Source organism: Cyprinus carpio, chromosome A19 (assembly GCF_018340385.1).
Source record: "Cyprinus carpio isolate SPL01 chromosome A19, ASM1834038v1, whole genome shotgun sequence".
In the NCBI taxonomy this organism is placed as follows: Eukaryota; Metazoa; Chordata; class Actinopteri; order Cypriniformes; family Cyprinidae; genus Cyprinus; species Cyprinus carpio.
The window spans coordinates 11,434,878-11,461,753 of record NC_056590.1 but is presented as its reverse complement, the minus strand read 5'-3'; the positions used below and the strand labels follow the sequence as shown (position 1 = coordinate 11,461,753).

The 26,876-nt window shown below is 35.6% G+C and overlaps 2 protein-coding genes and 1 long non-coding RNA gene across 5 annotated transcripts in view; 1 reads left to right on the top strand and 2 right to left on the bottom strand.

The window, feature by feature from the left end:
- Positions 1-122: 122 nt before the first annotated feature.
- LOC109085898 (vesicle-associated membrane protein 2-like) lies at positions 123-8,095 on the top strand. The gene is made up of 6 exons (XM_042776431.1): positions 123-454; positions 695-710; positions 2,297-2,426; positions 3,048-3,206; positions 6,071-6,122; positions 6,475-8,095. Coding segments are annotated over exons 2-6 (360 nt in total). The 5' UTR covers positions 123-454; positions 695-708; the 3' UTR covers positions 6,492-8,095.
- A 146-nt stretch (positions 8,096-8,241) lies between these two features.
- Positions 8,242-12,398, bottom strand: LOC109085896 (chromosomal protein D1-like). 2 transcript variants are annotated; one of them, XM_042776429.1, is made up of 2 exons: positions 12,243-12,398; positions 8,242-10,843 (listed from the first exon to the last, which is right to left on the bottom strand). In XM_042776429.1, exon 2 carries the CDS (start codon positions 10,772-10,774, stop codon positions 9,593-9,595), a length of 1,182 nt encoding a protein of 393 aa, XP_042632363.1. In that variant the 5' UTR covers positions 10,775-10,843; positions 12,243-12,398; the 3' UTR covers positions 8,242-9,592. The 2 variants fall into 2 exon arrangements, with proteins under 2 accessions (XP_042632363.1, XP_042632364.1); XM_042776430.1 differs by having other exon boundaries at positions 12,248-12,395.
- Positions 12,399-14,155: 1,757 nt separating this feature from the next.
- The window catches only part of LOC109111932, a 31,155-nt gene continuing 18,434 nt past the window's right edge, over positions 14,156-26,876 (bottom strand). The window contains exons 4-6 of one of the 2 annotated variants that reach the window (XR_006162624.1): positions 24,810-24,837; positions 16,792-16,941; positions 14,156-15,712 (exon numbers count right to left, since the gene is read on the bottom strand). This is a non-coding gene — a long non-coding RNA (uncharacterized LOC109111932). Of the gene's footprint in view, positions 15,713-16,634; positions 16,942-24,809; positions 24,838-26,876 lie in introns of those variants that run through there. The other variant, XR_006162625.1, reaches the window with a different exon arrangement.

Here is a 26,876-nt window from a genome sequence, read left to right as displayed (position 1 = left end):
CGACACTCAAAGTGTTCGAGATCTCTCTCTCTCTCTCTCTCTCTATATATATATCCACCTATCATGCTCGAGATCTCTCTCTCTCTCTCTCTCTCTTTCTCTCTCTCTCTCTCTCATCCCCTCCCCTTCTCTCTCACTCAGGCATACATACACTTTCATGCGGAGACTGGAGGACTATTAATATTTTTTTCGTCCAGGTCGTTTTAATCCGTTCTAGAGAAGCGTTTATCATGCTAATGTCTCTTGGTTTACTGCTATTTCCAACAGCCTAACAAAAGTTGAAGTCTGACATTTTAATTAAGTCGTCACTTGACTGCGAATATTTTTTTTTTCCAATACGTGCTCTCAGGAGGATATATACTTAGTCGCATTCCGTGTGAAAAACTGAAGGAAGCTCTTCACACGGGAAGACTGGGTTTGTGTTTCGAGGCTTTGGTCGCCTGAGGCTCTCTCGGTAATGCAGCACTTTTTGTGATGACGCGGTCTAGGCATCGCTTCATGCTTCCATCATCGGGGAAATTTTAGGCTAGCTATATACTGTATTGATATAGAGTTTATTACGAGAAATAGTTTTTCTTCCTTATGTATGTTTTTTTTTTCGTCAATATAAGAAGTTTGGCCTTTGACTACTAATTCTCTCTCTCTCTCTGTCTCTCTTTCTGTATCGTTGGTGACGACGGTCTGTTTTATAAAGCACCTGCCAGCAAAATGTGAGTACCGTATATTTCCAACAAAACTCTAGTGTAGTTAATAGCAAAAACTCGTATTCATTATGTAATTATTGAGCTTTAGTTTTTAAACTACTTTTTATGCCTGAGATGTATTGAACTATTAAAACGCAATTTATTGTTTTATATGTAGCAAATGTAAGTCGGCGTCTGCGGTTGTTTGCTAGAGAGCTCGTTAACAGCGCAGCCAAATCTCTCAGGTTTTAAGAGCTGATACATAAATTGCGAGGACTTCAGTGCCCTGCTCCATCTATCGGAATTTAGGGGAAACTGCATCGAGAATCCTAAGAAATCATGGTCCTATACATACAAAAATCTTACCTGCACTAAACACTGAGAACTATATGACAGCCTTCAGTAATCAGAGCAACTAGGCCTACTGTTGCTGTGTTTACTTACCTCCCAATGCAGATTTGACTTCTGTTTCCAAGTGTGTACAGTGTGCAATCTGAATAACTTAAGCTACTGAAAACACGGTTGAGGGTTCTATAAGACCTTTTTGTTTTGAGTTTCTTTTTGGGAGCCTTAAATAGACCCAGGGAACACCTCACCCCTTTTAATTTGCACCCTGGCACCAGTCATTTAATGCTTTTTTTTTAATGGTAAATTTCATTTAGACTGTCTTATCTGTCAGGCATTTTATTGTGCTTTGACTGCATCATAACCTGTTGAATTGAGGCCCTATTCTAATTAATTTGCTAACATTCATGTGTCTTATGCCTTAAAGGGATACTCCACCCCAAAATGAAAATTTTGTCATTAATCACTTACCCCCATCTCGTTCCAAACCTGTAAAAGCTTCGTTCGTCTTCGGAACACAATTTAAGATATTTTGGATGAAAACCGGGAGGCCTGTGACTGTCCCATAGACTGCCAAGTAAATAACAGTGTCAAGGTCAAGTTGTAGAGCATTGCATTGACAAGCGCAAGGTTGGGGGTTTGATTCCCCGGGAGCACATGATAGGTAAAAATTGATAGCCTGAATGCACTGTAAGTCGCTTTGGATAAAAGTGTCTGCTAAATGCATAAATTTAAATTTAAATTTAAGGTCCATAAAAGGTATGAAAGTCATCGTCAGAATACTCCATCTGCCATCAGAGGTGCAATCTGGGATATAAGAAGCGACGCATCCTTGTGGTGCGGATGATACAGAAAAGCATACACAGCATACGGTGATACATAGAGACACAGAGGAGACTGCTGACAAAGGAATTGTTGAATAAAGTCGTTATTTTTGTTTTCTTCACTTACAAAAAGGGTTCCCGTCACTTCATATAACCCAGATTGCACGTCTGATGGCAGATGGAGTATTCTGACGACGACTTTCAAACCTTTTATGGACCTTGACACTGGGTCTATATTTACTTGGCAGTCTATGGGACAGTCACAGGCCTCCCGGTTTTCATCCAAATTATCTTAAATTGTGTTCCAAAGATGAACAAAGCTTTTACAGGTTTGGAACAAGATGGGGGTAAGTGATTAATGACAAAATTTTCTTTTTGGGGTGGAGTTTCCCTTTAAAGGCATAAAAAATGTGCCTTCCCAATCCCTGTCACTTCTTCCCTCAGGTCTGCCCCGGATGCCACTGCTAGCCCTGGAGCCCCTGGAGCCCCAGAGGGTGAGGGGGGCTCATCCGCCCAACCTCCCAACCTCACCAGCAACCGTCGTCTCCAACAGACACAGGCCCAAGTGGATGAGGTAAACCCTACCAATATGAACTCAAATATGATGCTTAAAAACAAGCTGGACTAGGTGAATCTTGACTTTAAAAATAGTAAAATATAGAAATTAAAAAAAAAAATGTTTATATTGAATAAAATTAGACAGAAGAAGATATTCTGTAGCATGTACTTAAATGTTGGAATTTGAGTACAGGCCTACAGTTCAAGGAAGTCTACTAAAGCTACTAAATACTGCACTTTTTTAATACTGCAAGTTTATATTATATTCTGATCAGTATATTTTTTATGGCTTTTAATATATTTGATGTGACATTATGTATTAGTAAAAATGTTCATTATAGCAGTGTGGAAGTCAGTAAGATTAGAGGAGCAGACTTACATTTATCAGAGCTAGACAGACTCTTGGATGGATTTTTTTGGAACCATAAAATTTTCATGCAAGCAAATTTTGCGGTACTATTCTCTCATGCAATATTAATACTAATATTGCTTCAAATGTTAAGTGTCTATGAAGACATGTAGATATTTATATTCATTGATTTTCAGTTTCACATTGAATCTCACTGATTCAGTGCAGTAATGTCTCTGATTTCTTAGATGCTAAGTTGCTGTGTCTGTGTTTTGCAAATGTGTTCAGGTGGTTGATATCATGCGTGTGAATGTGGACAAGGTTCTGGAAAGAGATCAGAAGCTATCAGAACTGGACGACAGGGCGGACGCGCTGCAGGCCGGAGCATCACAGTTTGAGAGTAGTGCTGCTAAACTGAAAAACAAGTACTGGTGGAAGAATGCTAAGGTGCGTTCTGGGAAATGTAGTATGATTTGACTCTAGATGCTGGGTTGGGTTTATTCACATCTGGAGTTCATGGTCTCAAATCCTATTTTATTAAAATTATTTTAAGATGCATATTTAAATTAAAACTGTTCAAATTAAATCTCTGAATGCAAATAAACTTCTGACCTAATTCAAGAAATGTATTTGTAATGTAAATAATCTGTAAACCATTCTTATGTGCATTGTTGCATTAAATGCAGTAATTTACATAAGGATTTAAACAGAAATTTGTTAAAGGAAGCCTTTTGACTTTAGATTTAGTTTTTCACATAAATAGTACTAAAAATATAAAAATGATTATATAAGTCTCTGTTTTAAAGATTAACCTATCGATTTATAGTTTACTATAGATAAATATACAATTTAAAAGAATAAACACACTGAGAAAAAAATATATATATTATATGTTTATAACAGAAATGGTCATTTTCACAGTTAATTACAAAGAAACAACAAGTAACATTGAATTAAACATGACAGAACATCACAGTATTTTCTTATAAAACATACTCTAATAATCTTCGAAAAATATTTTTTTACAGTATAGTGCCTCCTTTGGTGTTTCTATATTGCCAGCAGTAAGGATGGCTCTTGCGGCAAAGCTGACTCAACACTAAAGCAGAAGCATTCTCATTTAGATATAACCTGAATGCAGTCTGGCCCATAGCGTTTGAGATATATTAGGCAAGCTGCAGTTGTGGTGAAGCTTACTGCAGTAGCAGAATGAGTCCAGCTACTCCTGAGACGTGCAGACGATCAGGAGGTTACCATCTTGTTTAATTTTTTACTTACTAATTACCTGTATAATTCCATTGATGATCTATTTATAGAAATAGAATTTCGGAGTACGACATGGGTCATAAATCTTTAGCACATTTAAATATTTAAAAATTCTAAATAAAGAATTCATATATAATTTAATTTATTCCTTTTTCCTTAGTAGGAAAAGTGTCTTGTTTTAAATAAAGAGGAACTTTGATGTGTTGTGGACATCTTGTACAAGCCTGCATTGGTCCGTCTGGCCCTATGACAGCCTCACTTTACATATTACATTTTTATCTCTCCATCCAGCTATCTGTCAATCCATCCCCTCAGTGTAGATTTATAAGCTCCCCCTCATTCTCTTCCCCTCCAGACAGCATAAATGTATTACTCCCTCACCAACCCCCCACCGCCTGCCCCAGATGGCCGAACAGCTGCCCGTCCAATCGCATCTCCGTGTGGGAATGGGGGGAGGGGGCTTCTAGTCTCAATCTGGATTACAGCATTTCTGGATTAAAACCCAGATGTGATTTGTGATGTAACCTGCTCTTTGCTATCTCTCTCTCTCTTTTGCTCCTCATGCCTCATTTCCTTTTCCATATCTCTTTCTTATTCCATATCCACAGATCCTCCTCCTTTTATTGAAAGTCCCACTTTTAATCTCTCTCATCCAATCCTGGATTCCCAAACTAGATTGTTTTATTCTTCTTTTTTCTTTTGCATTTCTTTACTCTTACTGCAGACTTTCTTTTTGTAACTTTACTCTGTATTTTTTTAGTGAAGCTTATACTTGTGAGAGAAATATTGAAAGCATTCACATTCTTATGAGTCGATTTTTATGTATTCATTTCAGATAGTCCTGCAGTGTGACAAATGAAAAGTGAAAAGTATAAATGTTCCATGTACTCTCTCAATTAATATGTGACCCTGGACCACAAAACCAGTCTTAAGTCGCTGGGGTATATTTTTAGCAATAGCCAAAAAAACATTGTATGGGTCAAAATTATCGATTTTTCTTTTATGCCAAAAATCATTAAGATATTAAGTAAAGATCATGTTCCAAGATATTTTGTAAATTTCCAGTAAATATATCAAAACCTAATTTTTTTATTGGTAATATGCATTATTAGAACTAAGAACTTCATTTGGACTTTAAAGCTGATTTGCTCAATATTTTGATTTTTTTGCACCCTCAGATTCTAGATTTTCAAATAGTTGTATCTCGGCCAAATATCGTCCTATTCTATCAAACCATACATCAAAGGAAAACTTATTTATTCAGCTTTAAGGTGGTGTATAAAACTCAATTTCGAGAAATTGACCCTTATGACTGGTTTTGTGGTCCAGGGGTCACATATGAGGTCAGAAAAGCTACATGTATTGTTGTATTATTACATGGAGTATAGAATGTCTTAACTTTCTGAAAAGTATTTATTCTCTGTAAAAAATAGAAAAAAGGCTTTTAAAATGTAGTTTTAAAATGTATTTAGTATAATTCTTTCAAAGATAAAATGACAAATTAATGGATCACAAAAAATATGCCTATGATTCATAAAAGTAATGTTACTATTTTCTGTCACTTTATTGAGTAGACATAAACTGCTGGTTAAGATTCATAATTTAAACTTTTACATCACTGATAAAGGGAATTGTTTGTTATCTGAAATATAGATTTTTTTTTAGATTTTTTTTAAATCCCAAAAACAAATAGAAACAAAATGTTTGATTAAATATATTTTATTAAATGTAATTAAATTGATTTATTTAATCACCCAAATCAAAGTTATAAAAGGTAACCTTAAAGGTAATCTTATATAAAATCTTAATTTTAATATATATTCATGTAATACATTTCTCAAACAGAATTGATTCATTAGCTTTCAAAGAGAGTTAAACTATATTTATAGGGTGGTGGATAATTTGCGTTAATAAATATAGACTGCATGAATAAATATATATCTTACACACACACATATATTCATGCAGTCTTATTTCTCAAACAGAATTTATTCACTAGCTTTCAAATAGAGTTAAACTATATTTACTTTCTTTTTCTTTCACAGATGATGATCATGATGGGAATTATTGGGGTCATCTTGATGGGCATTCTTTTCAGTGAGTAGAAATTGTAATTTAATTTCACAAACATTAATCAGTGTTGGTTGATTTAGTTGTAAACCAGACAATAAAAATAAAACGTTAGTCTTTATTTCGTTTTATTCCCAGAATAGGAGGTTTTGCCACCTTGCAGTGCATTTTATAAAGGCATACATGCAAAAATATAGATAAGAAAAACAAATCTTGTGTTGCAGCTGCTATTTAAATACTGCTAAAAGAATAGCTGCTTTTACTAAGATAAGCTAAGATCTATTTGATTTATGCATCAAATTTAAAAGCTGGATTTATTCCTGAATCAGCATGGACTAATTGCAATAATTTATTTCTATTTTCTTGTCTTTTACGACAGTGTACTTCTACTACTGAGCCTCTCGTGGGACGCACAAGGACAGGAGACTCAGGCTTTGTGTGAACTCCACCCCTCCTTTTCTCCCCACCAATGCCTTTCATTGAATCAATCCAGTGTGTGTGTGTGTGCAGTCATTGACGCAGTGCCTCTCCCTCCCTTTGTCTGTCACTGCATTTCTTTGTACCTCTCTTGAGTGCTTTGCAACAGTGCCCGAGCTTGGAGTTAGGAATATCTACTTATGTTTTTAGATTGGAAAATGTCTTGGCCTTTTTCAGGCCAAAAAAAAGTGATGCAATAATATAGGTTTGCAGCACTGGTCCAAATGAACCCCTGAATAACTAAAGAGGGAAAATGAAATGCAAAGATCAGTTAAGTTTGAGTTTAGGATCAAGTCATGCAAGTTTATGCATAGAAGCCAAAGCGTACTATTTTACAACTGCTGTCCCCTATCACTAACAAAGTGCATCTGCACTAAAAAAAAAATTATGTACACAATATTTTTAGCCCTTCTTCATATAGTAAATTCCTAGCAGCAACATGTTTTCACTTCTTAAAATGGACCATTAAAACCCTGAATGATTTTAGAGAGGTAAAGACCATATTAAATGTCTGATCTAGGATAATTCCTTCTATATCATGTAAAACAGTGCAATTTTTTTTTTTAAGATTTAAAACGTTTAAAAAAAAAATGAGAAAGATTGTAGGATGTTTCACTTAAGAGTCTGCAGTCAACTTAAGGGGAACATCTGATCACAAATCGTCACTTTTGCTCTTTGATGTTGTGTTTTTGACATTAATGTCAGCCAGAAGATCAGTTGAGTTTGGAGGAAAAAACAGGGATGAAAAAAGATTTGGAGTAAAATGAAGATTGAACATTACATCAGCGACCACAATAGAAAATATTTTGATTTAAATAGTTTTTCTATGTTTTGTATTTATATGTTCAAGATTATTGTGATGCAATTTATTTTAATGTTTAATGCCATTTTTAAAAAAATGGGTAAATTGGCGGAAATTTTGATCCTGATCGTATTAACCCCTTGCACCTCCTGACTTTACTGGCACTATGATGTCTTTGGATTGAATTAATAACTACTGATATGCAAAACTAAAAGAGAAACGATAATGTGACTAGTTTAATGTATTTGTAAATATTTAGGATTCAGTGTGGGAGCAGAAACCTAATCAGCACTGGAGACGACAATGTTCAGGGATGTTCCTCTGCATGTGTTTGTTAAATATACATGGGCACTTTAACTACCTTCGTTATAGTGATTGTAAGTTTAACAGGACATTTTTTGGTAATAAGGACATATTGTCCAGCACCTAAAACTATGAGAATTTGCTCTTATTAATGTGGAATTTAATGCAAGATCATCATGTGTGAATAACCTCCTCTACATTAAGCATTAACCCAAACTAGCTAATGCAGGGCAGTGAATGTTATACCTTTAAAAAAATGTTTTATGCATTCTATTCATTTGTAGATACGTGCTGCAGAAATGCATAAAATAAGTTCTGGCCCTGAGCATTTGGAGCCAAGCTGCTAACTCGTGGTTCATTTGAAAGCATGTCTGCTTGCCCACCATGTGCTGATTCTAATAAAGTGCTGATGCTGTTACTCGCTCCGCCCCTGTGTAGTTTTTTTTTTTTTTTTTTTTTTTGAGCGGGTGGTGAAACGGATGCAAAAAGTTACTTCTGAAATGAGAGTTGTAAAAGTTCACAACACATGCAACTCTAGTAAAGGAACAGGACAACGACACTTGATGAATATGGTATGATTTAATTGGTTATTAATCAGAAACAATGATCATTCAGATCACAAAGTGAAATGAATCATACAAAGCAGTGATACAGAAATGTTTCGTACTACAGCACAGATGAGTAACCTAATTAAAAAAGCGTGTACATGAAATGCACTTAATGTCTACTGAACCATCATGTCTGAACAGTAACTGTTTTATTAACATGAAAGAACATTTCTAGATGCAAGCTAAAACAATCTGTTTTCAGCATCTACTGGTACATACAGTTTAAAACTAAATCATACATGAAAATTAATTAGACAAGATCTACGGTTTATAGCAAGAGAAATGTCTATGCTTTTACACAAACTAAGCAAATCAAGGAGAAAAAAAATAACACGGTTCCATGAGAAAAAGTTCAAAAAGACAGGAGCAACAAGAAATGTATATAAAAAGCCATAAACGATATGAAAATTAAAAAGCAGGACCCAAGAGCCTACTGTCAAACCAGAATTTGTATGTATTCACATTTTGAAAAACAATGGCATGTCTTAAAAACGAAGCAATCACAATATTTTGGCAAAAATGAGGGGAGTCATAAACTAAGCACTCAACACCTATATATGACCGAACTATCAGACAAAGATCTGATGATACAAAGCATAAAATAAGACCGTTTCACTATAAAACACTGAACTCGGCGAGACTGATTTTACAGAGTTGAAGTATAAACGAACCGACGATGATAAAAGAAATAAATCTACAGCAAAGACGCGCTTAATTGTCATCCTCCAAAAAGCTGCAGATTTTCACAGCCACTACTACGTCGACTAAAAACCGTCTGGGCGATTTCAATTTTAAAAATTAGCCTCGAGTACTTTAAAATCCTGTGCACACAGACTATTGCACAGCTATGAGGACACTACATCTGAAACGGTCTGGTTTGTCAGTTGCTTTGGCACAAGCCATTGGTAACATATAAGGTGTGTGCTTAGCATGGTAACGTTTTCAATGGAACCGTTAATTGTGCATCATCTTTTTGGATCCCATGATTTTAACAGGCTACATACTTGTCCTTCTAGTTCGCATGCTTCAAATTATGCAGACAAAATATTTTTTCCATGCAAAAAAAAAACCAAACAAACAAAAAAAAAAAAGTCAATTGTGTTCAATCAGACTGTGAGCAAACATTTCAGTTAATGAGCTTCAAAATAAAAGAGAGAGAGAATACAGTCTGGCATGGCAGGCAACATCAAAAGCACACTTTGTCAGATAAAAAAAAAAAAAAAAAAAAAAAAAAAAATTATTGACATAGCCTATTAAAACCCTTCGAAAAATATACCCACCAATTTTCAATGAAGCCCCTTATCTTTTTATTTCTTTTTTTTGAATTTGCCCACCATCTCGTTCTCACTTGTGTTGTTGACTTTTGAACAATCAATGGCGTCATCGTCTTCCTCTTCGTCTTCTGGGTCTGCGTCGTTCTCGCTCGCCCTGGTATCTTCATCCTCATCATTTGGATTTTGCGACGAATCATCAGAGGTGCGAGATTGTTTGGGAGAGGGTGCGTCGGTCTCCTCTTCGTCTTCCTCCGCGGACGCCGAGGGGAGTTTTTCGAGAACGACAGCGAGTCTGACTTTGCTTGGACGTCCTCTCTTACGACGCGGAGCGGCGCCATCGGCGTTCTCGCCTCCCGTCTCTCCACCTTCTGCGGGATGGGCCTTGACTTTGCCAGTACCTGGAGGTCGGCCTCTCTTGCGGGGAGTGTCTCCGTCTTTCCTTTCAACAATCTTGACCTTTTTGCCAGAACCTGGAGGTCGGCCCCTCTTGCGGGGAGTTCCGTCAGGGTTTCGTTGAATGACCTTCAGTTTGGTGCCAGAGCCTGGGGGCCGTCCTCTCTTGCGCGGAGATCCGTCAGCCCGCTGAATCTTCTTCACCTTGTTGGGAGAACCTGGAGGGCGGCCTCTCTTTTTTGGAGTTCCATCTGAGGCCCTGGCGATTTTGGCAATCTTGGTAGAACCTGCGGGCCGACCCCTCTTCCTTTTCAACGAGCCTGCTGGCCTCCCTCTTTTTCGTGGAGAGCCGTTGGCGACATCAATGCTGATTTCGACGCCATCTTGTTTGTCTCCGCTGCTCTGCGAACCGGATTTTGCTCCATACTTGCGTGGTCTTCCTCTCCCCCTTTTTACCTTAGTACCTTCAGCGATGGGATGAATGCGTGGTCTTCCGAGCGGCTTTGACAGTCTCCGCTTGCGTTGTAAACTCATCCTGTGAAGTCTCTCCGATTCTTCCTCAGGCGTGAGCGGGATCTTTCTCGGCCTCCCGGGCATTTTTATCTTCTTTGGTCGACCACGTTTCTTCACCTTGGTCTTTATGACTATGTCAGGAGAAAAGAAGTCCACCTTTTTCGATGGCCTAGCATTGTGTGTCGGCGCTTTCTCAATAGTGAACTTCTTATTGAGTGACCCTCGTGGTCTGCCTCGTCCACGTTTGGGAGGATGGGTGCTGCCGTTGGGCAGAGGGCTCTTGGTTCCTTCTTTATTCTCAACCTCCATCACGTTGCAGCTTCTCGCTCACAACTTCAGACGAATCAGTGCCACGCTCGTCTGTTTGGTGCTGAGAATCTGAAAACAACAAGATGAGAGGAGAAGCGAGGTTTGAGATGACGATACAAAACATTATTTGAATTAAAGTACTTGAAGAGACACCTCATATCGTTTTCCCTCCAAAACAATAATCAACAATATTACAATAAATGTTAATAAATATTTTTGTGCATACGTATATATATATATATTGTGCATACGTATGACAACAGAGCAAAGCTGTTTGCAAACCTTGTATTTTCATGGTTATTCTCAATTTTTTCCCACTCTCTTGTTTCCAATGTTAATCATCTAACTTTATATTATATATATTATTTTTTTATTAATTTAAAAATATATATAGTTTACTTAGGTGGAAATGTTAAAATATAAATAATAGTTAAATAAGTTTACTGCAAATACAGTCAAACAAAAACTGTACAATGAAAGGAAAAACATTTGAACCTATTTAATGAAACCTCAAATAAATTAATATAAAACAAATTTTAAGCCTAGGTGAAAGAAAATCTATATTGAGTTTAATATATTTTTGCGTTCTGGACTATTGCGTTTAATCATATAAATATTAACCAACTTCGCTGAATCTATTTATGTAACGTTAGCTCATTCAAAAATGTTGTTAAACTATTAGGGTCTTCATATTATAATTTTAAAATAAAAATCTTTGTTAAAAAAAATAATAGGAAAAAAACGGTAGTAAATTAAAATTACGTAACTGAATTAAATGCCATTTTTTCTATGAAAGAAAGAGCTAAATCTGTTCATTAATAATAATAATAATAATATATTTACACGGATATTTAAATATAAAAATCCACTCACTAAAAAACATTTTCATAAGAATGGAGGGGTTATGAGGTGCACAGGTGTTTTTTATAATTTTGTGAGCAATTTATTTTCAAACGGATCTAATCGACTGAAGCGCTGTTTGGAGACTCAAGACAATAGAGAAGCCCATCTCAGTATGACAACAGAAACGACTCGGCCAGAGAAGTTGGAGCACGCTGCTAGTCTACTTCATGCATGCTCAACGGGTGCAAATGGACATCTTTATCACAACACGAAAAAAAAATACATCGTTTTTTACCGCGAGATCTTACATATTACAAAATACTGACGATAATATTCTACTTGTGTTTAAATTTTTAGAGAGAAATAACGCAAAATGCGTCCAAATTATTTAAAAATGCACACGATTTAATGCAGTATAAGAGGAATAAAAGAGCGGATGCTGTAGACTGGCTGCCAACATGTACAGTGAAGCCCGCGAGCTTTTGTAGTTCCAGGTAAAATGTGAGGCTCTGGCGATTTTTGCTAGCTGCCTGCTAACCAGACTAAGATAACTTTTCAATGGAAAAAGAGACTACTTCCATTCGTTCGACATTAAAAAGCGGCAAATATTCGAAACACAACGCACCTTACTCGCAAAGCGCTTTCACAACAGCAGAGATGATCTTTTTCATGCATTCGACAATATTTTCGATGCAAACAGCATCGGACAGTGGGCGGGCGACTGTGATTATTTGAAAGGCAATGCCAGTTCTTCCTCGTCTGTCGCTCGGCGTCCACAGTTCGCGTCACAGCGCCGTCTACTTACTTTGATTGAGCAAGAAAGAACGAAAATAAAGAACGAACGTGTACAAACAAAAAAAAAAATAAAACAAAAACCAGTTGTGTGTGTGAATTTATTGCGACAGAGCCAAATCGTGCAATTGTTGTATAGCAAAAGAACGCAAGAGTATGAGATGGAATATTCCAGTTATGAGCTGCTGGGATGTAAAATTCTAAAAAGTGTAAGAAATGGAAAAGACATCACAAGTTATTTGAGCATGTTTCATTTAAAAGACGTATGGCATTTCTTTAATGACACACATAAAATGCCCCTAATGTCTGACAGATACAACTACATGGCCAGAAATATCACATCTATGCCTGAACACAGTTAAAAAAGAAAAAGGAAAAAAATAAGCATTGCCCGCCATTTCTACCCAATCAGAAACGCGTTCTGCTTTTCAATCACATGCGCGTTTTGGTTTGCTAACATCCGGTTTGCTGAGCTCTTGGGGGCTGGGATCTCGGACAGAGGACGTTTGGTTGAAAGGGGGAAAAAAAAACAGATTAAATATTAGAAGAATTTGAACACACGCACACGCACGCACACACACACACACACACACACACACACACACACACACACACACACACACACACACACACATATATATATATACATATAATTACTGGCTGTGTGATGATATATTACTGACTGTAATATATATTTAATAAACAGTCAGTAATATCATTGTTTATGTTTTATGATTTAGCTACCACCATAAGAACTTCTCTAAAAGCATAAAATCAAAAGACGATTAGATGTGTAGGCTAATCATTTTTGAGGTTATGTCCTTTTATAAATTATGTTGGTAGCCTAAGTCTCCGGCTCTTTAGATATGTAATTTATAGCCTATTATACCTGAATTACTGTTTAGATTTATTATTCATATTATATTTAAGTATGTTTTGCTTTTAAACTAAAAATAAGATAGTATACAGTTTACTTTTTATGAACTTATCGGAGATAGCCTACCTTACAAAATTATACTTAAGCATATTCTTAATTACATTCATTCATTCAAAACATACGCTAGAGTACCTCAAAGAAACCACGATATGTGAAATACAAGCCAAGTATACTTAGAACACTTAATTGTTTTCCTTACAAAGTAGTAAAGTCTCTAGCATATTTTCCAAGTACACATTATGTGTAGTAAGTAGGCTATACTAATATCAATGCATTCATTCTTAGTTGGTCGACTTTTTAGTTTACTAAAATAACTATTAAGTGTACTTTAAGTGTAACAGTAGTAAACTTTGAGCAAATAACTATTTTATACTGCAAAAAAGTAAACTTCACATCATACTTAGTACATAATTTGCTATATATGTTTTTTGCAATTTTAAGTATGCACTGAAAAGTAAAATGGAGTGTGTTTAACAAAAATATGAGGCAATTTCCAATATATACCTGTAGTCTACTGAATAATGATAGTACATATAAGTATACTCCAATGATAGTATACTTAGAAAATACACTTGTACTAAAAGTATACTTCTTTTTTGTAAGGGAAGGCCAATATAAGTATACATTTAGGGAATACTAATAAAGAATACATTCACCTCTGTGTGAACCATGCTGTTCATTTAAATGTGACATCAGAAAGATTAAATCATTCACTTTAAAGGAAGGAAATATTGCAGCTAATAGGACTGAAAAGAAAATGAGAGACAACTTAAATGCATTAAGCATTCTAAAAAAAACAACTACATAGGCAATACAAGTATAACATTTAATTCAACAAAAGACAAATGTACATATAATTTGATTTTCTTTATTGTATGTTACCCATTAAAATGTATGAGGATGAACGAGGAAATGCAAATTGGCTGATATTCTATCAAATAACTTGATTAAATTTGTATCCTGTTATGACAGTAAGTCCATCCAGCACATCCTAGTGTAGAAAAGCACTCTGGAATACAAGCTCTGAAATCATTTTTAAGATTTGTAAAGTGAAAATAACTAGCCTAGTCTATTACAGGTGCTTAGGTTCACTATAATGGTGAGAAACTCTAGTACTGAGAGCTGGGAAATGTCCTTCAGGCCCTAAGTGAAGAAAAACATGAGGTTGTATGGTCCTCATCTCACTCAGAGAGTTCCTCATCTTCCCAAACACCATCTGCAATTGTATATTTTCTCTGCCTTAGCCATTAAAACAAGACATTTGTTAAAGAACCATTTGCTTTATGCAAAACATAGTCAAATATTCAAACCAGTTCATGCTTGATAATGGTGAGGAGCTTTCAAAATGAACATATGCTCTAAATAAAAAAGGCTATTTGGCACCCCGCCTTGTTTGTCTGAAGGAGACCATTTAGGAGACCACTTGCTGATTTCAATGCTCAGTCTCATCAGTTCTTTTGCATTGTTGTGAAACAGTTTTCTGGTATAGCTGTTTAATGAATCCACTGCTTAGTGCATACCAGATGGTGGAGGTTGATGTTCTGTATCTGATGTCTCAAAGCACCAGCAGAAAGGAGTGGGACAGTCTCTCTTTGCCTACTCAGATCCAGATAGTCTCTGGGTTGCACATAACTTAATCATAATGGTTTAGTTTCATGGCTTGAGGCGCTGAGTAGAACAAAAGACATAAACATATGGTTGGGAGAAAATGTGATGCATATTATATAATACGGTCAAGGATTATCCACGAGTTTGCTTTGATTTTCAGGTCACTGTATAAGGTTTTAGATCAGATTTTGTGATTTCAGGTTATGCAAAAATTGTAAATGAATGCATTGGATAATGGACACATAAGAAAAATATGCTCCATATGATATATTTTAATACTAATGATATACTTGATGAATCTTGTAATGAATCATACTGCCTACATATTTTACAGATATAGTACCAAACTGTATCTAATTGAAAAACAAACAACGCTTATACATTCTCTTAAAAGTTCACGCTGTCTCACGCTATAAAATCTAATTATCTTTACTGCAGAAAAAGAATAAAAACACCATGTCTCATATGAGCCGCTCCGGGGCAATATCCATCACCAAAATGTTTGACAATAATGAGCACAAGATGGCAGGCTAGCCCGTAAAATGGTTTCATGGAACAGATTCGCATCAAAGCCTCGGGAGAAATGTATAGGGGTCGTGAACCTAGGCTGACTTTGGATTGGTCGCTCCGAGTGGTCAGGGCACAAAGTCAGCCAATGGGTACCATCCCCGACAGCTGCGTCAAAGTGGTCTGAAGCTGATATCACGGATGTCTGGAAATCTGGGGTGCCGTTTCAGGTAACGTGGAGTAGAAGTAGCCTAGCGAGTTTAAAACCACAGTCAAACAGTCAGTCGTGCTAATAGTGTGCCTGTTGTAATGTCAGTCACGACACAAGAAGAAACTGAATGTGACTCTTCATAGGTTAAATATATGAATTTAATTAGCAGTTACCTAGGATAATGTGACATTTAAATCTTAAAAAACAAGCCAAAGTCAGACTCGTCTGTGTCAAGGTGTTGCAGACAGATCACGTGTCGACTTTGCACTGATGTCATCATATACAGCTGCGTTCCCAAGGACCTCACCTGTGACCTTTGAAGACATCACAGGTTAAGGGTCTCAGGGACACAGACATACACTGGTTATTATTTGAAATCTTCAAAAGGAAGGCTGAAATTCTAACTTTGGATCCATCTGCATGTGACATTATTTAAAAGTTCATTAAAAGGAGCAGGGCAAAGTTTTTCCACAAATTGCACATTATAGACAAAGAAGATTTTTAAATTCACAGTCAAAACAAAAAAAACAAAATAAATCAACACAACAAATACACAAAACAGATTTTTATTATTTTTATGCAATAATAAACGTATAATTGACCATATCTTAAGCTGTAGTAAAAGTTAAATATACTAAATAAAAATATTATCTTCTTTATAAAACCTTACACTTAGTGAATATATATATATATATATATATATATATATATATATATATATATATATATATATATATATATAATTTCAAATAAATATATTAATATATATACGAATATATATTTCAAATAAATGCTTTTTTTTAATCACCATTTCCAAAAATATTAGATTTTAGCACAGCTGTTTTCACCATTGACAATAAAAAGAAATCATTTTTAAAATAATAATAATGAATCAAAATAATAATAGTAATAATAATAAATCGATTTTTAACTGTATTTTTGATCAAAGAAATGCAGTCTTGGTCAGCATAAGAGACTGAAAAAAACTTTCCAACCCAAAGCTTTTAAAACGGTAGTGTGCGTGTGTGTGTGTCTATATCTATATGTATATCTACACACACACACACATATATATATACACTTATATAAATACATATAAATGCACTGCATTATACATACCGCATACTAATCTCGGATGACGACACTTCTTTACCTTCCGTCTTTCCTTTGTCATTTGACAAAAAAAGTAAATGCATCACTCTCACAATGACGGTTTCTTCTCCAAATCTTCAAATCGAGTGCCGTCTCCAAATCTTCTGAGGTTGCGACCTGTTGCAAACAGAAGCAAATTTTAACACATTACACTAATTTGAACCCTCAGGAATTAACAGCAATCCCCTAACAAGAATTGAAAAATTAAGATTTAGCATCAGCGCCATAAACGAGTGCGCAGTTAGTTTTCAGGCCCCCTGGTGGCAGACACCGAGTATGACACATGAACCAAATGAACCCAAAAACAGATATGCACTGCCAGCAAAGTGTCTCTGCCCTCTATCTGTCTCTCTCTGGCTGCCCTCCTTTTCTGCCGAAGCCACAAACCCAGAGGCTTCGGTGTGCAAGTGAGCGAAACACATAGGTGGTATATCTAAAAACATGTGATGTGTATTACAAACCGCCCGGCCTTTGCGCAATAAATTGTACGATAAATGCGGCACGTCGTGGGTTGAAGATGTATAGAAAGCATGCAGTACCAGAAAACAGCAAACACTGCTCTCTCTCTCTCTTCCTCTCGGTCTCATAGTGCCCCAGTTTTAAGGCTGCCTATCTCTTTCGAAACAAGAGTGGAGAGGGAAACAGCAGACAAAAAGGCAGATCTAGAATGGCATGCAGGGAAAAACAACAGTTTGCAGTGTTACAAATGTTAAAAAAGCCAAACACGGAATTCTTGTTCACTATTCCTTCTCGTCCCAACCTAATTTACCGAATTTATGGCGAAACACGCACTTACAGACACGCATGGTACGCCTCGTATGTTATACACTTAAAGAGTTGTCACGAAATCCGCTATAGCGTCTCCAGACATTCTCTTCCTTAGAGCCGTACGATAAACTAGTTTCCTCCATCCCTGTTTGACTTCTATCTCGCCCTGTGCTCTCCTCTCTTCTTCTTCCTCCTAGCATGGCGATGATGCTCTGACACTCGTGGCGATCAGAGGCGGCGCAGCTCATGAGATAGGTGCGCTTTGAGCAGCCCACCATTATCTGATGCCGTCCCCTCTTCTCTTCCCTTTCTCTCTGTTTCTCCCTCCCTTCCTCTCATTACTCCTTCCTCCCGCCCCGACAGAAACCATGTCTAATCCCCCCAACATCATAAATCAGTGTCACCTAAACACTAACGCACCCAACCAGCGCGTACCGTGGACGTTCAGACCCAGTGCTGCTCCCTGTCGTCACTGTCCCTGCCTCAGTGTCTCGCTCCACTTCCTCTAACCAACCCCCCACCCCCCATTTTCTTCTTCTCCTCTCCTGCATTTTGTCCGTACAATTTCTGCTGGTCTCTCTCCCCTCTCTCCCCCCCCCCCCCCACTCCCACAGCAATGTCTGGCACTTGAATGCAAGAACAGTCATAACACCTTGTGATTGATCTCAAGGCTTGGAAGAGTGTGTGTCTGTGTGTGTGAAATGGAACAGATGAGACAATATGAGATAGATGGGGAGATTGTGAGTTAAAGATCATTTCTGCGAGAGAGAGAGAGAGAGAGAGAGAGAGAACGAGATTCCTCTCCCAGACAACAAAAGCTCTGGGGTGATTACCCTGCAGTAATGAAAAGTGTCACCAGCCATCATGCTGCATTATACCAAACTCCTTCCTTTGATTGAAAGATTTGATCTAATGGCAGGTTGGAATGATTCAATTAAGCCTGCATGAGGAAACTGTGGATACATGTGAGGGTACACGATTTCAACTCACACTAGCACGTCATATGATACATTTATAAGAGCTAGCAGGTTACATAATAATCTAAAGACTCTTTAATAATATACTGTGCGGAGCAAAAATCTGAGACTAAGTTGGACATATGGGATTTACACATGGAAATAAGTAGGAGATTTATTACAAAATTAAATTAAATAAATAATGAAAAAATTTAGACAAGTTATGACATAAAATTAGTAAATTAAAGCATTTAATATCCTGTACTTTTTCTAGGTCACTAATCAAAAAAGTATATTTGTAACACTGATCATGTGACTCCTTTGTTCAAAGTATTTTTGCCTTTTTATGATGTATAATATTATAATTAGATGACATTATTATTATTTATAATAATAATAATATTAATAATAGTAGTAGTAGTAGAAGTAAAAGTGATCAAATTGTCAAATTAAAAGGAAGTTAAAATGAGGAGAATATAAATTATTGTTCTCTAATTGGTTTTTATTGTTGTAATGTAATCACGTTTTTATTCTGACATATAAAGCACTTCGATCACTATTATTTACGATATACATGTAAATAAAATTGTTGCGTAAAATATATTATTATATTATATTATATTATATTATATTATATTATATTATATTATATTATATTATATTATATTATATTATATTATATTATGAGATAATTTTCGGTATATAAATAGATATAAAATATTGGTGGCACTTTAGAATAGGTAATACTTGTCAACTATTAACTACGACTTTTCTCTCAATAAATTCTTAATTTGCTGCTTATTAATAGTTAGTAATAGGTATATTGTAATAGGTAGTTGCTAAGTTTAGGTATTGGTAGGATTAGGGATGTAGAATAAGGCATTAATATGTGCTTAATTAGCACTAATTCATGGCTAATATTATAGTAATATGCATGCTAATACCAAACTCTTAATTTGGTCATTTTGGATAAAAATTAACAAAATATTTCACAGAAGGAGGTCTATAATACCTTGAGAAAGCTATATAATGATTCGGATTCATCTCAAGGGTAAATGCTGAGCTGTTGTAGGATCCCCTGAAGTATGTGAGGCTGCCATCTTTGTTTCATGGACATTACGTTCCAGAAACACTTGTCATGTGAATGTCAATAGCAACAGAAAATCTACAACAATATAAATGAAAATCTTGTGATTTATATGCTACTTTGTACATTTTTATTTCAAATATATAGTTTCTTATGATGCCATATCTACAGAGAGGCGTTTTTTCTACCCAAATGGTGTAGTTACAACATCTACCAGCAGGGGTGATGCTAACCAGTCAATTCATCACCCGTCTAGTTTCACCTTAAATCCGCAGCGAGTATATAATCTCCAGGATCTGAATCCCATCAGCCAGTGTACGATAAATATTCATGATCCACATTGTGAATTCACCAAACACACTGATGATGGAGCTGAATAAACAAACAAACGAAGAAGTTACACAACCAATCAGGGCCGTATTGAAAAGGAAAACAAACAATTAGATAGATTCATCAAAAGATAACGAGCCAAAACACCAGAGACAGAGGCAGTGTTTGGGGAAACAGTCGAGTGAACAAGAATCAGGCAACACGATTATGACAGAAACAGCAGAGTACCAAGACGCACTTTTATACCGTGAAACATGGATGGGGATCAAGGTAATGCTTTCACAATTTACAACAATATAGTTGTTTGCATTATGATGTTAGATATTAAAAAAAAAAAAAAAAAAAAGTCCCTTGAGACACCTGTTCTATCAAATTAGTGCATCAAGATCCATGGCACATTCCTTCATGTAATAATTCTCACTATATGATCAAAAAGCTGGAATCTTCCATTAAATCATAGCTTTTCTTGAGGCTACGCATGGGAGGGTTTTTATTTGCACAGGTTCATTTATGTGCACATGTTCTTTGTTCTCGAGTGTGTCACAATCCAGTCTCTCTTGAGTGTGGTTTCTCTGTTTTTTCATAATGTGAGCCTGAACGTCTTGGTGTGTGTTTATGTGACTGGAAAAGAACAACGAAAGGCACAGATTGCTGATATGTGCTCTTTTTATCTCTTAGAGGAGAAGGGCAACGCAATGCGGATCCTGGCAGACCGTGTGAGCGGCCAGACAGTCAGCGGGACAGACAGAGGAGGAGGAGGAGACTGTGATCATTCATATGAGTGCTGGAGAGATGATTGGGAGGCTAATTGCAAACACACACTGACCACACAAGTTAAAACCCATCCTAATATCCTACTATTTGTTATAATGTATGTGCTTAAGAAGTAAAGAATGGTGGTTTGCACTTAAAAACACATTAAAATGAGCTAATAAGCAGATTACAGGTAATGGATAATGAAGTGCTACCTGGTTTTGTCCAAAATACATTCAGTATTAGGGGAAAATGTGAAGATTGAATGCCATAGCAGTGCTATTTCTCCATATTGAACCGTAAGTACTTGTGGGAATTGAGTCTTTTTTTTTTCAATGAAAAAACCATCCTCTATTCCAGTTTTATCAGCTATTGTGTGCTTATCTATACTTGAGCAACATTTTTTTTTGTCGGATTTATAAAATTTTTCTCCACTGAAAGCAATTCAGAAGTATCTGTGTATTAAATAAACATTTTATATCAACACAAATTGCATATTATATTATATTATATATAATAAAATAAAAATATATTATATTATATTATATTATATTATATTATATTATATTATATTATATTATATTATATTATATTATAATTCTTTTAAATAAGCAATTTTAAATATGGCAACTTTTGTCTATCTATTCATCAACATGTAAAATACATTTTTTATTCTCATTAATACTTTCTCAGCTGCTCAATATTATCACAATAATTAAAAAAAAGCCGCAAAACATCATTAAATTTTGAAGTGACACAAAATATCTACCTTTTGTTTTCAGAAAGATCAATTATATTAAAATTTGGTGTTAATTGTTTTATTAAAACTATAATTAAAATTAAAATTTTTAAGTGTTTTTCCACAATGACCAATGAAATGAAAATTAATTTATTAAATATGATGGAATATATATATATATAAATTAAACACAAATTTGTATTGGTAGCATTTCAAAAACTGGTTATTTAATATCATATTTTTACAAATTACTCATATGCTGCATACTCATTTGCTAGTGACATTTATCAGTAATTTGCATGGGGAAAAATTTAAATGTATTATTTAAATATACACTTATAGCATGTTTATGATTTTCATTCTAATTTATTTCTATTTCAGTTTCAAATTCAAATTCTGCATCCTGTTTGCTTCAGGAAACAAACCGGAATTTAAATGGCTTTCTTAATGCAATTCTGAATGTTGAACATTTTCATCCAAAGCAACTTAGACTGCATTCAGGGTGTACATTTGATCAGTTCATGGATCCCTGCGAAACAAACCCATGACCTAGGGTGACCAAACGTGCCATTTTCCCAGGACACGTCCTGGCCAGGATTTCTATATTGCCTAAAATATCCACGTTTTGACTTTGTTTGCGCTGCACAGACTAATTGTTGTATGACAAAGTACCGTGAGAGCTCTAGAGAGCAGACGGCTTCTTGTGCTTTTGAATCGCTCTCACGGTATTTTGATGTCATACAACAATCGGTATACTCAGTGCTGCTTCAAGTCGAACAACACTAATATGTACATTTATTTGCAACGCTTTGACCGTTCTCTGTAGATCCCACCTTCTCACGAATCACGATTGGTCGATTACGTACAATGTCAAATGATCATTACCTTCATTATGTATGAAAACAGGAAACCAAAGCAAAAACCTGGATATTTTAGGCAATACAGAAATCCTGGCCCAGATGTGTTCTGAGAAAATGGCACGTTTGTCACCCTCCATGACCTGGCGTTGCTAACACCATGCTCTACTCTTTGAGCTAAAGGTTGAACAATGTACACAAAATGCATTTATCCTCTTAAATATATTTAATTTCAATCTGTTATCGCCACCTTCTTGGTTTTAATTAGGAATTTACTAGACTTGACTGATTTGTTGGAGCCCTCTTGTGGATGGGGGCAGTCTGGCACTCACCCAAACTGTCCATCTGGCAGATAGGAGCGACTAACGGCCTGTTAATGATAGCGCAACAAACACTGAAGCTACAAAAACAACAACAATGAAGGTGCTTCTGTGCTGATTCAGACCGTATGTTTCGTTTTCAATCTTGCAGCTCAATTTGAAGGCAAAAACATTTGAAATGCTTGTCTGCATGCAGCTGATGGTCATTCATACTCACCTCGACGTAATGGTGACACCGCAGGGAAAGCTAGAAGGTTGTACAGTTAACTCCAGGCTGATTATGATGCAAAACCATACAACCAACTACCTCAGCCTGCAGCGCACTGACTCACGGTTCGATTTCTACATACTCTCGCAATGTCTTCCCCTACTGGACAACTTATGTAAAGCAAAACATCCACTTGTGAAAAATTATATTACTGTTAGTTTTGACTGTGCAGACACTATTTGAAGAGAACTGAACTGAACTGAGCTGGACGATGACATCACTGAATCAACGATGAACCGACTTTAACTGAAAAACTGAATGTTTTCTATTGTCTTTTTTGCATTATCAGCACTGTTTGACACTGTAAAGCTGTTTTGACACAATCTGTATTGTATAAAGTGCTATTTAAATAAAAGTGACTTGACTTGTTACACACAAGAAAATCGCAAAGATTTTTGTTGTTAAAATCTATAAGTAAAAAAAAAAAAAACATGGAAATACTTCTATTGCAAAAGATGATTAATATTACTAAAATGTAACTCGATAAATAAGCAAATACTAAATAATTAACAGAAGGTTTAGCCTTTCAACCTCTTTTGGACGTCTGATAGACTTAAAGGGATAGTTCACCCAAAAATGAAAATTCTGTCATCATTTACTCACCATAATGTTGTTCCAATAAGACTTCTGTTCATCTTTGAAACACAAAAAAAGACATTTTTAATGAAAACTGCTGATATTTTTGTCCATCCATTGAAAGCAAAACTAAGATGCTTTGAAAATTCATAAAGACATGATCAAATAAACCATAAGGATCAAGTCTTCTGAAGAGACAAGACTGCTTATTAAATATGGTAAATGGAAGCTTAAATGTGCTTTTTGATGTGAAAGAACCACTGAAATGTGTTCTTGCATGTCAAACAAGTACAACTGAGCTTTTCTTTACCATATTTAATGAGCTCTATGTATGTGCACTAATCAATGTTTATATGTGAATACCGTAAAAGCCTAAATTAAATCTATCCATCATATAAAGCAATTGTGCCTCTTCAGAAAACTGTTCTATTCATATAGATTTCTTTTAAGATCTCTTTATGACCTTTTTTGAATGGACTTTCAATGGAGGGAGAGAAATCTCTCAGGTTTCATTAAAAATATCTTCATTTGTGTTTTGAAGGTGATTGAAAGTCTTATGGGTTTGGAAGGACATGAGGCTGAGTATTTTTGGGCAAACTATCCCTTTAAGGAATGCAATATGGGAATGTATTCTTTTCTTATGTCCAGACATACACATATTTCTCATTTTCATGAGAAAGCCAGAAAAATTAGCATTTTCAATGCCATGTCGTAAAAGAGTTTTTTGTGAGCATGGAACATTATATCAAGTGACAGAACTGATTTCTCGACTATCATTTAAAGTATTCATCAATGTTATTTTTTCATTCATTCCATGTGGAAAGATGAATCCTCGAAGGTGGCTTTCTGAGCGGGTATTTAATACCATTCAGAAGACTGACATGAAGTTTTTCACATAATAAAATATGGAAATACTAAAAAAAACCTTGATTGATCAAGCCATCATGAAGAGTGCTGTTGTTCAAAGGTCTTACTTATTGCACTACTAAAAACAACCGATAAGAAAGTCTGATCTTGGGGCGTTTGAAGTACTTGGAAATTGCACATGCTTAACGAGGTGACTTCAATCAATTTCATATGCAGTTCAAAAAAGAAAAATGCCCTTCATCTGTTTCGTTTTGTACTTCTGTGTGTCTGAAACCCTGGAAAATGAATCCAGCCTGTGGATCAATTTATTTTTGTGTGTCTCTAGAATGAATATTCCTATTCTGGCATTTGTTACCTCAAAAGTTTGTATATCAGCAAACAATTACCAGATCCTTGGCATCCGTCAGCCTTTGATTTAAATTATAGTTCACCCAGAAATGAATAAAATGTCAGTATTTACTCACCCACATGATGTTCCAAATGATATTTAGTCTGTGGAAAACATAATGAGAAATGTATTAAATTCTGCATCTAATTACTATAAATGAGGATTTATGAAATGAAAAAGTATGACTCAGACACTATATTTTAGTCCACGATAGTGAATTTTACATCACTATTTAATAAAAATCTTCAAATCCTCCTTAGAAGTAGCAATTACATTGTTTCATGAATAAATCGTTCTTTTAATTTGAATCTTTTCAATGAACTAGTTGATCTGATTCACAAAACAACACTGAAGGATTAGTTAGTGAATTAAACTGATACGGTTCTTTGCCAAAGCAAAGACACAGAGCCACTTAGGATAAATCTCACAAAACCATGTCAAAAACATGTCCAAGTCAAATAAAATAAAGTAAAATAAATTAATAAAAGAAAAAAATAAGAAATTGTATTTTTGCATATAGAAATTCAAGCATATTATTAGGATTATTAAGGTTTTCTTGCACAATTACATTATTTTCATAAAATTTAAAGCAATAATAATAATACTGAATTGAATTGAATTACTTGCTCATTATCATTAAGTTGAAAAAAAAATTATATTTTTAATTATAAGTAAGTAGCATTTGTGGTACTTTAATTTACACAATACAACTATAGTATTAGAGTAATAAAAATGTATCACTATTGAGAATAATAGAAATTAAAAAAGTCAAGCATCCCAAAAAACTGGGAGGGAGTGCTTAATTGTCATTACAATATTAACAAAAATTGGCTTTTATTTTTTAAAATATTTTTATGTTAATACTAACAAAAATTTTCTTTATGCAAAAATATTTTTCACTCTGATTTTGGGGTGAAATACGACCATGTTGAACAGATTATTAAGTGAACAATTCGTTTAACACGAAACAGTTAACTTTCACACTGTTCCTCTCACAAACAGAGACCCAGACAAATGCAGACACATATGTTGGACAGCGCTTCATCTGACAATGACAGAGATCTCCAGGGTGAGACGTGAATCTGGTCCAAACATTAACTGCGTGGTCTATTCAGCCCTTTTCTCACTCTCTGTTCTTTTCACAGCCAAACGCATTCATTTTACTGACGCAAACTAAACTACAAACCTAACCACTGACAACTTGGCCTATGGATTTATGCCTCCTGCTCTTAATGTTGCAGTTGTTTAGATCACTTTTGCGGTTTAATATCCTTGAAGACTTTTATCCTTCCCGTTCTGGCTCGGCTCCACCCTATCTTCCTCTCTCTTTCTTTTTCTTTCTCTCACTGCCACATTCACAGTCCAATCACGTGCGAATGCGGCACGGTGGTGCCAGTGCCAGCTTTTTGCCAACCTGAATATGTATGTGTGTGTCTTTGCCAGCACAAATCATTGGGACATAAGGTCACACACTTGTCATGATCTTAATTATGAGACCACACAGCGATGAAGCTGGAACAAATGTGAGTTCTGAAGTGTTTTTATTTTGAGTTCTAAATTTCAGAATGTTGATTTAATACAGATTTGGTTTGAATTTTTGATAAGAAGTGGAACTGAAATGAATTCATTTTCATTTTGTGTAAATGCACACAATGTGAAAAACATTTAAAGTTTATCATATACTTTTAAGTTCAACTTAGGGCCAGTTAACAAACTCTCTCTCTCTCTCTCTCTCTCTCTCTCTCTCTCTCTCCATCTCTCTTTTATCTCTTTTTCACTCTTCCTCTACTCTTCACCTCACCCAAATCCATCTCCCTCCCCATAAGCCTGTGTGTCTGTCTGCATATACCTTATTCAAAAAGCCAGCGAATGGCAGGTTGCTATGGGAACTCGCTGCTTGGCAACTTGCTGGCTTGGCGACGTGCCCATCGGTTGCCAGGGCATTGTCAGTGGCATCTAAGTGCCGTGCCAGCTGTGTGCGTCTGGATGCGGATGTCTAATGTCTTCAGTTTGTTCGTGAGCTTAACTGTAAATTATATGTGTAAGGGGGTAAATATGCATTTAAACTATGGCTTTGCTGAGATTAAAATGATGCTGAAAAATGTATTCATAAAATCCATAACTAGGTGAGACTGTGACATCG

Excerpts from the sequence above, each read along its gene's own strand:
- LOC109085898 (XM_042776431.1), top strand. Across the intron at positions 2,427-3,047 it reads CACAGGCCCAAGTGGATGAG|GTGGTTGATATCATGCGTGT; the intron begins GTAAACCCTACC and ends AAATGTGTTCAG. Across the intron at positions 3,207-6,070 it reads ACTGGTGGAAGAATGCTAAG|ATGATGATCATGATGGGAAT; the intron begins GTGCGTTCTGGG and ends TTTCTTTCACAG.
- LOC109085896 (XM_042776429.1), bottom strand. The coding sequence starts at position 10,774 with ATGGAGGTTGAGAATAAAGAAGGAACCAAGAGCCCTCTGCCCAACGGC.